Source organism: Schistocerca gregaria, chromosome X, assembly GCF_023897955.1.
Source record: "Schistocerca gregaria isolate iqSchGreg1 chromosome X, iqSchGreg1.2, whole genome shotgun sequence".
Classification (NCBI taxonomy): Eukaryota; Metazoa; Arthropoda; class Insecta; order Orthoptera; family Acrididae; genus Schistocerca; species Schistocerca gregaria.
Genome location: NC_064931.1, coordinates 169,910,795 through 169,923,203, shown reverse-complemented (window position 1 = coordinate 169,923,203; position 12,409 = coordinate 169,910,795). Strand labels below are relative to the sequence as shown.

The 12,409-nt window shown below is 42.7% G+C and overlaps 1 protein-coding gene across 7 annotated transcripts in view; it reads left to right on the top strand.

The window, feature by feature from the left end:
* The window catches only part of LOC126299404 (retinol dehydrogenase 13-like), an 86,747-nt gene that overhangs the window by 61,268 nt on the left and 13,070 nt on the right, over nt 1–12,409 (top strand). For all 7 annotated transcript variants that reach the window (XM_049991290.1, XM_049991287.1, XM_049991288.1 and 4 more), the window contains 2 exons: nt 5,576–5,734; nt 8,827–8,946. In XM_049991290.1, the coding sequence (XP_049847247.1) occupies nt 5,576–5,734; nt 8,827–8,946 (279 nt within the window). The remainder of the gene's footprint in view (nt 1–5,575; nt 5,735–8,826; nt 8,947–12,409) is intronic.

Sequence of the window (12,409 nt, the reverse complement as noted above, 5' to 3'; positions counted from 1 at the left end):
ATCTTTCTTCCCTTTGGCTGCGCTACGTTCAGTGTTCTTGAGTGTAGCTCAATAAGCATAGAGGTGTTTTTAAGTAACTGTCAATTGGTTTGGTTAGGTTTGGTTGTTCGGGGAAGGAGACCAGACAGCGTGGTCATCGGTCTCATCGGATTAGGGAAGGACTGGGAAGGAAGTCGGCCGTGCCCTTTCAGAGGAACCATCCCAGCATTTGCCTGGAGTGATTTAGGGAAATCACGGAAAAGCTAAATCAGGATGGCCGGACGCGGGATTGAACCGTCGTCCTCCCGAATGCGAGTCCAGTGTCTAACCACTGCGCCACCCCGCTCGGGACAACTGTCAGTTATATGTTAGTTAAGTGATATGACTTTTCCCAGATTTTCAACTGGAGGATCGTGTCTGACTGGCACAATATTTCGTCCAGTACCTTGTCGACATTATCAGGTGCTACTGATGAACTGCGCTGTCGTGGGTGTTGCCCCTATCCCCACCAATCGTCCTCTGTAGACCAGCCGGTCGTGTTGCGTTATGTCGTTGTGTGTTGTTTGTGGGAAGAGACCAGACAGTGAGGTTATTGCTCTAATCGGATTAGGGAAGGATTGGGAAGAAATTTGGCCGTGCCCTTTCAGAGGAACCATCTCGGCATTTGCCTGGAGCGATTTAGGGAAATCGCAGAAAACCTACATCAGAATGGCCGGACGCGGGATTGAACCGTCGTCCTCCCGAATGCGAGCGTCATGTCGTCTGCGACCAGGTCCTGAGTCTGTTCACCCCAGAAATATGTAAAATGCTCCCAAACTATGTCTTCAAAGAAAGTTCTGTGCACTGTATTTTGAGAAAGGAATGTGTATTGCTAGTTCATTTTAAGCAAAGAGGTACAACAATAATTTCAGTAGTGCCTCACAGACCGTTGTAACATTTTAAAAAAGCAACTGAGAGAAATGGCGTGTCATGACAATTTCGGCGTCATTTTCCTACTTGACAACACTATTCCACACACCGGGAGCTGCATGACCACCCTAAGTACATCTTTGATACCATCACAGCGTTTGTCAATCTATGGGGAATTTTAACACACCCTACTAAAGTTCGCAGATGGCTGAATTCTACGAAGAGCGTATTACAATAACTTCCTTGTGTATGAGGCCTGACTTTTTCAAGACAGCTCTACCAGACCTACAGTTCGATAATTATGGTACAGCACACAAATGGTGTAATAAATGACAGGATTTCCGGTAGTTTTGGTAGGAAAAGAATCATAAATAAATGTATGAGAGAGAAACTGTAAGCCGATGACTTCTCTCGGTCTTTTGTTTGTTTATTTGTTTTGCACAAAATTAGAACTCATGTCGCTCACAGTTTAGTTCATTATGTATTTTACACCATTACAAAATATAAATTGCGTTCCAAGAGTAATAAAAATGAGTTCAGCATGTAACTTCTGCTCTTTTGAGTAAGCAAAGCAGCTACGTTTGATCCAAGTATAGTTTGTATGCACGGACATAAAAAACATACTTATTATTTTGTTCTCAATAGAACATTCCTCACCATGATCGAAGGCAAGAGTTTCCTGTTTTTATGGACGAGTGCGAAAGTTGTACAAGAATGCCAGGACGTGTTTTATATAAGTTCGACGAAGTGTTGAAACGACGTTTGATACGTTTTTTTTTTTAATTTTTGCCATCTTGTTTCAGGAAATTGCTTTTTCTATTGCTGTGCGATAAAGCTGTATTTTTTTTTTTAGGTTTGTCATACAACATTCGTCTGTTCCGCGTTACAATTCGACAATTTTCGAATAAAACCTGAACTAAACATCAACAATTTCAATTTTATTATAAATACCGTTTTCCTTTTATGTAAAAGCAGGAGGATAATTATGCAGAACCAAAATTTTCGTGTTTCACACGACCTTTCATATATCACCACTCAGTTTTTAAACGGTTCATTCCGATTTCTAGGGGAATTTAGTAAGATAGTGATCGTACACGCAAACAAAGGGGTCGAAATGAGGTAACGCCTGACAGGTATGCAATATACCTAGGGTACAGGTAATATGGTGACGATCTTAACTCAGCAACTATGTGAACTACCGTATTCTACTTGTACTTATGATAGTCTGTGGTAGCCTACGGTAATTTTACAGCTCTGGTCAAGACTTTCTCCATTAGATCTGTCAGATACCAGGACTTTGTGGAACCAAAGACAGCTGCAACATCACCTGAATTCCTCATTCCCTTACGACTGCTTTTAATGCGAACAAATGTCAGGACATTAGATACTGTAGGCTGAGAACAGACGGACGCATAATTAAAGCGCAACTTGTTTCGTTTGCTGTGTTGCCTTGGAATGTTGTGTTTTCCGGAATAACACTGCAGCCCATGACTGCTTCAGGGAGAGATACATAACACCTGGAAACTTATGGAAATGGCGAAAGAGAATGATCGATGAACTAGAATTAAATAAATTAAAAAGAACTGCATACACAAGGAGTTATCGTATGAAATCGTTCGTCTCAAAGTCGTCCTGGATACCTACATGTATCATTTTTGGGCTTTTGGTTTTCTGATGATCATTTCCGTAGTGCATCGAAACTCATCACATCTCCAGGGTGGGGAATAGACATCCTCTGGCAGACACATTTTCGTCATCAAGGGTTTCTCTCTTTCTATACATCAGAACGCAACAGATTCCTTCCTGTCGACGCAACAAGAAGAAATTATCAGGGGAACGACACATTTCTTCTCTCAGCTGGTCAATAAACATTTTTTGGTATAGTAACAACTACATACAAGGGCCCACATGGTATAATTAACATACAGTATCTACATGCTCAGATCAAAGGCTTTGAGATTTCTAGGGTGTAATTTTCATCTTCTTTAATTAAAAAAAACAAATTAACAACACATTTGTCTGTTTTAATGTATGTGGTTTCCTATCAGCTTTTTCCTTCGTATAATCTGTTCGCAACTACATGAATTCGATCTTTGCTGATTTATCTGCGGCCCAGCAGTAATTAAAAAAAAGGAATGGATAACAAATAACTGACCCTTAGAATGGTGCTTTCGAAATAAGTGCAACATACTTAACGGCCTACGTGGGGGTAACAAAAATACCCACTATATAACAGTTTGTTCAGCGTGTTGCTAAGAACAGAATCGAATACACAATTGGCGCGCAGCGTCAATACTGCAGTATATAGAAGTTGCCTAGTTTCATTAGAAAATTACGCTGAGAAGCAGACTAAAGTTGTAACTTTGATTTGTATGTGTTAAAGTGTAGCATTAGTTTCTACTTTCTTGTGGTTCTTCAGTTTATTCCAGTGTATTGTATGGCAAAGTAGTTCACGGAAGTACTGCCAGCTGTTGGTATTTAAAGGGCACAATATTTGGGCGATGGACTCTGTCACCATCGTCAGGTATACGTGGCCTTATTCTTTCTCTCTTGATACAAAATCGATCGTCGAAATATTGGGCCCTTTGGACACCAACAGCCACAACCAAAATGCTGAGTTATTGCACTTATTGCTTTTTAACGAAATAGAAGTTACTTTCAAAACTGCCCTCATATTACTTCGTTATTGTAGTGGAATGTTCCATGATCATCTTGCAGTGGTCTTAAGGAGTAACAATTAATAATAAAATATAGGAATAGATTTAGTTGTACGTATGTCACATACTTTCATCAGTGAACACTCGCTCGCTTGGATACAAGATTACATCGAATACATAAAACTATGCAGACAACAGCGGCACTGTGATACTGCCAGATTTATAAGTTGAGCAATGTTGAAAGAAAGAATGAGGCAGGATGAGAGGTGCTCACACCTGGACAAGATTCACGAGAAGACAAACCATGGCACAGCACGTGACGCTGCAGGTCTTACGAGTGCCAGCAGCCGTCTCTAGCGGGGAGCAAGTAACTATTTCATATGGGTTTAATACACTACTGGCCATTAAAATTGCTACGCCAAGAGGAAATGCAGATGACAGACGGATATTCATTGGACAAATATGTTATACTAGAACTGACATGTGATTACATTTTCACGCAATTTGGGTGCATAGATACTGAGAAATCAGTATCCAGAACAACAGCCTCTGGCCGTAATAACGGCCTTGATACGCATGGGCATTGAATCAAACAGAGCTTGGATGGCGTGTACAGGTACAACTGCCCATGCAGCTTCAACGCGATTCCACAGTTCATCAAGAGTAGTGACTGGCGTATAGTGACGAGCCAGTTGCTCGGCCACCATTGACCAGACGTTTTCATTGGTGAGAGATCTGGAGAATGTGCTGGCCAGAGCAGTAGTCGAATATTTTCTGTATCCAGAAAGGCCCGTACAGGACCTGCAACATGCGGTCGTGCATTATCCTGGTGAAATGTAGGGCTTCGCAGGCATCGAATGAAGGGTAGTGCCACGGGTCGTAACACATCTGAAATGTAACGTCCACTGTTGAAAGTGAGGTCAATGCGAACAAGAGGTGACCGAGACGTGTAACCAATGGCACCCCATACCATCACGCCGGGTGATACGCCAGTATGGCGATGAAGAAACCACGCTCCCAATGTGCGTTCACCGCGATGTCGCCAAACACGGATGCGACCATCATGATGCTGTACACAGAACCGGGATTCATCCGAAAAAATGACGTTTTCCCATTCGTGCACCCAAGTTCGTCATTGAGTACACCATCGCAGGCGCTCCTGTCTGTGTTGCAGCGTCAAGGGCAACCGCAGCCGTGGTCTCCGAGCTGATCGTCCATGCCGCTGCAAACGTCGTTGAACCGTTCGTGCAGATGGTTGTTGTCTCGCAAACTTCCCCATCCGTTGACTCAGGGATCGAGACGTGGCTGCACGATCCGTTACAGCCATGCGGATAAGATGCCTGTCATCTTGACCGCCAGTAATACGAGGTCGTTGGGATCCAGCACTGCGTTCCGTATTACTCTCCTGAACCCACCGATTCCATATTCTGCTAACAGTCATTGGATCTCGACCAAAGTGAGCGGAAATGTCGCGATACGATAAACCGCAATCGCGATAGGCTACAATCCGACCTTTATCGAAGTCGGAAACGTGATGGTACGCATTTCTCCTCCTTACACGAGACATCACAACAACGTTTCACCAGGCAATGCCGGTCAACTGCTGTTTGTGTGTGAGAAATCGGTAGGAAACTTTCCTCATGTCAGCACGTTGTATGTGACGCCACCGGCGCCAACCTTTTGTGAATGCTCTGAAAAGCTCATCATTTGCATATCACATAATCTTCTTCCTGTCGGTTAAATTTCGCATCTGTAGCACGTCATCTTCGTGGTGTAACAATTTTAATGGCCAGTAGTGTATTTTTTAACTGCGCATCTAAGTGGATGGACTCAGTCAATAGCACATGGCAATGTTAAGAATTTTAGCCAGTACATTTCCATTGACATACTGACTGCCACTGGCCCTGCACAGACATTCGCGAAATATGGCGGACAAGGTGACTAATGTGACGTCACATGTTTGTTGTGGGCCCCATATTACTCGTGGTCCCCGCATCAGGAGCCGTGATGGCGTAAGTGCTGTGTTTCAGGTGTCATGGCGTGTCCACGCAGCCTGACGGAGGACGGCTTCGAGATGCAGCTGGGCGTCAACCACCTGGGCCACTTCCTCTTCACCTGCCTTCTGCTGCCCAGACTGCGCGCCTCTGCTCCAGCTAGGATCGTCGTCGTCTCTTCCCTAGCTCATCGCAGTACGTATAGCAAAAATTTAGTTTTCTTCTCTAATCTGGGTATTTCCTAGAGCCATTCACAAAGTAAGGGGCGATCAAAAAGTTCCCGTTCGAAGGTCGTACGGTCCACCCACCGTGAGCATTGAAGCAAACATCCCACCGTCGCTCCAGGTTGAAGATACCCGTTTCGTAAAACACCGGTCACTGTTGGATTCCTTTCATGTTAATTTTTTAAAACTGTTGTCATTTACGACATACATTCCACTTCTAAATTTACTGTGGTGTTTCTGACTATCTGGGAGGAGACTGAGAGACACATAATCAAGAACGATCTGTCACACTACTACACTTTAAAACACAGTTTATATGTATTTCATGTCACACAGTCTCATATGGAACCTACATCCGCTTTCTTTTATATACTGTGTATGATAAGATACTGCCATCCCCCTTCCCTTCTGTGTGAAAGGATGAATAAGCAAATGTATTTCTAGTTGCATGCTTGATGGTAGCAGACAAGCCTGTCTGCTAGACAACAGTAGGACCAGCGTCGGAACAGATAGCTACGCTTTCTAAAAGCAAAGAGGTTTCTATTCTTAGTATGGTCCTTTCCGTCCCTTGTCATGTCGGTATAGGAAGCTGCCTCTCTGGTCACTTCCGTTTCGAATCTGGAAGCACCCTTGGTAGGGGCCCACGGCAGTCTGTCCGCGGCGAGCGTCTGAAGTGGTAAGATCTCCGGCTAAGCGCGTCTCTGCTAAGTCCGTTGGACAATGGATTTCTTAAGTTCAGCCTAACTGAAAATTTAATCACCATTATTTCAGGTTTAGATCTAAAATATCTAATGTTATCTTAAATTGGAACGCAGTGTAATTAGAGTGTGAAGTTCAGAATATCTCCCAGTAGTTGCTTTGTCACTACTTTGTGAGTAAAGTGGAACCACGTGTGGATGATCCGTAACTCTAAGATCATCAATCTTAAATGCGAATGTGCGTGAGTTTATAACGTCTCGTCTTGATAATATTTTTCAATATAGAAACTTTTCTTTATGTTCAACCCACGTGGGGTGTACTTTATGAGACCAGTACCACGTGCTTATACAATTGTTTGACCCATCAGGTTAGTAGTAAGACGATAGTAACCAGTTCGAGGTTTTTCTTTTGTAGTTTGTGTTTCGATGTAATTTATTTTAATTATCAAAATTATTGTGGAGTTACACTCTTTGTGTAAACCAAGTTGACCACATGAAGCATGTTGTGTAATCATCAAAGTAGCCCTCAGCTATTCTTTTCCGGAAAATTTCACAGAGAGTTAGTATGAATTTAGTATACCAGTATGTGGTAATTTCATGACGGACAGTATTGCGCTACGAACGTAACTTCTTTGGGTGAAAATTGAATCGGTTGGTTGTGGTTAATTTCCTCTTGCATATGTTTCAACGTTCTTCATGTGTTATTTTATGAATGCAGTGTTGTATGCAGTCTCCCAATCTTGGCTCCATAGTTGTGTGTTCTGTACGATTACAAACTCACATTTACACAATCCTAAATAAGGCACCAGTTTAGTTATGAATCAAGTTCAGTATGCTAAAATTTTAACGGAACAATGATCAATGTTAAAATAAATGTCCAAATATAAACTGATTTATTTCTTTTTATTTAAATTGTCTTTATCACCGTTTATCGTAAGATGACTACTAAAAGATTATAATTAATGTTAGTCTGGTTGGGGATTTGGTAAGTGAGACTGGATACCTGGTGAAACAGTTTCCCAGTAATTCAAGGTTAACTTCCCCAGATAGCTCACAGCTTTTAACCCGTTTTATTGTCTTGAATATCAGCACCGCTTTCAGAACAAATTAATGCATCAACCTTACACCGTGTCCTGGTACCTGAAGAAGTCCGTAACTGCCCGATGCTCATCTGTTTCCGACAGGAATCGTGGACCCTTCAAGGCCTTTTATTAAGGGATAAGGCGTGATAATCGCATTGGAAGAGTTTAGGACCTTAGGATGGTGAAATTTCTTCATTCTTCGATGGATGTCTACCGCTGTTTGTCCTTTGGCAGCTGAGAAACGAATAACAGCATGTTGGCCGTGTTTCGGCATGTACCGTACACTTACCCCTTGCCAACATTTCGGTGCTTGTGAAGACGCATCGTAGCTGCGCCACATTGCACACACCCTGCAGCAACGTCCTCAAACGGATACTTGCTGATCGTCCCTTACACATATAAAAAAATTATCATTTTATGTTTGATAATAATGATATTTTATACTTCTGTTTTGGTACATGTTGCACGACAACGAACTTGCCAACTAGAATAGGGCTACTTAAAAGAGTAGCATTTTTTATTACTGGTCGTTCTCTGTTCATAATGGTGACCTCTCGCCGTGATATGGAAAGAGTCAGTTTTAGAACTGTACTGTACATCCTGCAAACGCGTACCGCAGGAAGCAGGCAATTTACATGATTTCTTATGTTCTGATTTTTTTATTTTTTTACGTGCATACGGTGAACTACAGTGATAAAAAAATTACAACACCAAGAAGTAGTTGGTAGGTGCGTTTCTCCAACCGAAATATGACGCCTATTCAAATTTCGCGCCACTCGCATAAGAGTGGCGTTAGTATCGCCGCTATGAGGACGCAGATCAAGTTTGCTTGAAATGCGCTCTGTAACTGAAACAAGGCATCACTACCGTGGATGTTTGCACTGAATTAATAGTAACATTCAATTGCAACATCTCAACAGCCTTATGTCGATATTGTGCGATTGAATCTGGTTTCAAATAAAGTATGCGACGTTCAATAAAAATTTGAATGGCCACAAGGCAACGCAACACTTTTGTATTTTTGCTGGTCTCTGTTAGAGATGAACTGCTATTCTTTTAGTATTTTGACTCCTGGAAACGTTGCCATAACTGAAAATAAGTTCTTCATGCTGCCCCTAAACATATTACATACACAAGGAAGTCTTACAGTACTTATGAGAGAGTTCTATCAAATCTTGATAACGACTTAGATATTTCGTCCCTCATGATTCTTTACTGAAAAATAAATTACTCGAGACTCTCTTAATCAAACAATTTTTGTAGATACTTACTTTTTATTACAGATGGATCTATCAATTTCGACGATCTGATGTGGGAGAAATCGTACAGTGCAGTGGGCGCCTACGGACGTAGCAAGCTCGCTAATATCTTGTTTGCCAAAGAACTGGCAAAGCGACTGGAAGGTTAGTGTTCTCAGACTAACTGCTTCAAACAGAACTTTCTGTCATAACGACTTGCTACATTTTAATTTTTCAGTTGTCAGACTTAACACAGACTTAGCATAGTTTAATCATTGCTATTGTGCTCTCCTAGTTAATATTTAACGTTCTATCAACAGCATCATCCTCGACAAAATTTCTTTTCTGATCTCTTATTTCTTTTGTTCGCTCATTGAGAAACAAACGTACTGAATTCGTGAACTAGTGACATCATTTGACATATTACATTATGTTAACCACACATGTAGCCGCTGTGTGACACTTTTTTAGCAGATTTGATGATGATGATTTCATATTTGGTGTTTCCTGTTTTTGGGAGACAGCATAAACCTTTGAGTATATTCTAAATGTAGCAGATTGTTGTAAAAGTGCTGCTCATTTCGAGTTCTATACATTCGGGTTTAAATTTAACTAATAACGAGCGTAGCTCTTGCATGATGCGTCACTGCCAAGTAAACACAGGTCAATTAAACTTGTACCTTGCATAGAAAGAACTGCTACAGTGTAGCACAGAAGGTAAGTGAAAGAAATGCGCACCGACAGCAATGCATGTTCTGCAACGTGCTTTCACTCTGGCCAAAAGCTGGCGAGGAGTTCATGTGGTAGGGCGTTCATCCCTCCACCAGCGCAGCTGGCAATTGCTGGATGGTCGTTGGTGCATGTGGACGGGCTGCAGTAAGTCTCCCCAACGCATCCCACACGTGCTCGATGGGGTTTAAGTCGGGGGAACAGACAGTCCAGTCCAATCGCCGATTATATCTTCTCGTTATAAGGGCTTCCCGCCTGTGCTGATAGATGCGGTCACGCTTTCTCATCCATAGAAATGAAGCAAGGGCCGAATGCATCTATGAAAAGACGCATATGGGGAAAGGAGTGCAGTGTCACAAATACGTCGGATCGGTGAGTGTACCATGTTCAAAGATTTGGAAGTCAGTACGCACATTCAACATTATGCCTCGCCACGCCATAACACCTATACCACCAAAACGATCGTATCTGACAATGTTCCTAGGTGCATTACGTCTTCCTATCTCTCTGCTTAAGTCCAAAATGGAAGAAAATGATCGTTTTGGTGGTTTTGCACACCAGTGTATTTTGCATGCATTCAGGATATTAATACGCTGCCTGATAAAAAAAAAGTGAAGTATACAGACTGGTGGGAAAGGGGTGGGTGAACCAAAGGAAATCTCACGTGTTAATGTAACTGTCGTGTGACTAGGGCCTCCCGTCGGGTAGACGGTTCGCCGGGTGCAAGTCTTTCCATATGACGCCACTTCGGCGACTTGCGCGTCGATGAGGATAAAATGATGGTGATTAGGACAACACAACACCCAGTCACTGAGCGGAGAAAATCTCCGACCTAGCCGGGAATCGAACCCGGTTCCCCAGGATTGACATTCTGTCGCACTGACCACTTTCTTTCTTTCTTTCTTTTTATCGTTGTGTTGGTCGTTGCAGACGTCACATGACATCCGTTAAAGTTCGTCTTTTGATCGTTCCACCCAGTTTGTTTTTATTACAGAGGCCAACCAGCTCTCTGACCGAACACGCTGAGCTACCGTACCGGCTACTACTCAGCTACCGGGGTAAGAAAACTCGCCCAGGAAATCGATGTTAGTGTCGGAATGGCCCACACAGTTGTAAGGAAAAAATTAGAACTTTTCCCATACAAAGTGACAGTCGTGCAAGAACTGAAAAATATTGATCATGGCAAGAGACTGCATCATTGTCAATGGTTCAGGAAGGGATATTCTTAGTGAAACGTTTTTCAGTGATGAGGCGTGGTTTCATTTATCAGGGTACATGAACTCGCAAAATTTTCAGGTGTGGAGTACTGCACATCCATTGTGTATTCATGAGGAACCACTTTATTCTGTGAAAATAGGAGTTTGGATTGCAATTTCTAGACGTCGGATTGTGGCTCCCATATTTTTCAACGAAACAATAAACGCATAACGATACTGCAGTGATATTCTGCACCCATTCATTGGAGAGTTGTGGTAAGTGAAATACTGAACGGTTGTTTTCAACAAGATGGTGCAACCGCTCATACAGCTCGCGTTTCAATGTCACTGCTTGCTGACGTTTTTGGTGATCGCATAATTTCACAGGTACATTGGCCTCCAGGATCGCCTGACCTAACGACACCTGATTTTTCTTCTGGGATGCAGCGAAAGCAACTGTCTAAAAAAAACCTTCCAAAATCCATCGATGAACTGAAAACTGCAATATCCACTTTCACTGCTACATCTACATCTACATACATACTCCGCAATCCACCATACGGTGCGTGGCGGAGGGTACCTCGTACCACAACTAGCATCTTCTCTCCCTGTTCCACTCCCAAACAGAACGACGGAAAAATGACTGCCTATATGCCTCTGTAGGAGCCCTAATCTCGCTTATCTTATCTTTGTGGTCTTTCCGCGAACTGTAAGTTGACGGCAGTAAAATTGTTCTGCAGTCAGTCTCAAATGTTGGTTCTCTAAATTTCCTCACTAGCGATTCACGAAAAGAACTCCTCCTTTCCTCTAGAGACTCCTACGCAAGTTCCTGAAGGAATTCCGTAACACTCTCGTGATGATCAAACTTACCAGTAACAAATCTAGCAGCCCACCTCTGAACTGCTTCTATGTCCTCCCTCAATCCGACCTGATAGGGATCCCAAACGCTCGAGCAGCACTCAAGAATAGATCGTATTAATGTTTTATAAGCGGTCTCCTTTACAGATGAACCACATCTTCCCAAAATTCTACCAATGAACCGAAGACGACTATCCACCTTCCCCCAACTGTAATTACATGCTTGTCCCGCTTCATATCGCTCTGCAGTGTTGCGCCAAAGTATTTAATCGACGTGGCTGTGTCAAGCGCTACACTACTAATGGAGTATTCAAACATTACAGGATTCTTTTCCCTATTCATCTGCATTAATTTACATTTATCTATATTAAAGTTAGCTGCCATTCTTTACACCAATCACAAATCTTGTCCAAGTCATCTTGTATCCTCCTACACTCATTCAACGACGACACCTTCCAGTACACCTTAGCATCATCAGCAAACAGCCGCACACTGCTATCCACACTATACAAAAGATCATCTATGTAGATAGAAAACAACAGCGGACCTACCACACTTCCCTGCGGCACTCCAGATGATACCCTCACCTCCGACGAACACTCACCATCGAGGACAACGTACTGGATACTATTACTTAAGAAGTCTTCGAGCCACTCACATATTTGGGAACCAATCCTATATGCTCGTACCTTAGTTAGGAGTCTGCAGTGGGGCACCGAGTCAAAGGCTTTCCGGAAGTCAAGGAATATGGCATCCGTCTGATAACCCTCATCCATGGTTCGCAAGATATCATGTGAAAAAAAGGCGAGTTGCGTTTCGCAGGAGCGATGCTTCCTAGAGCTGTG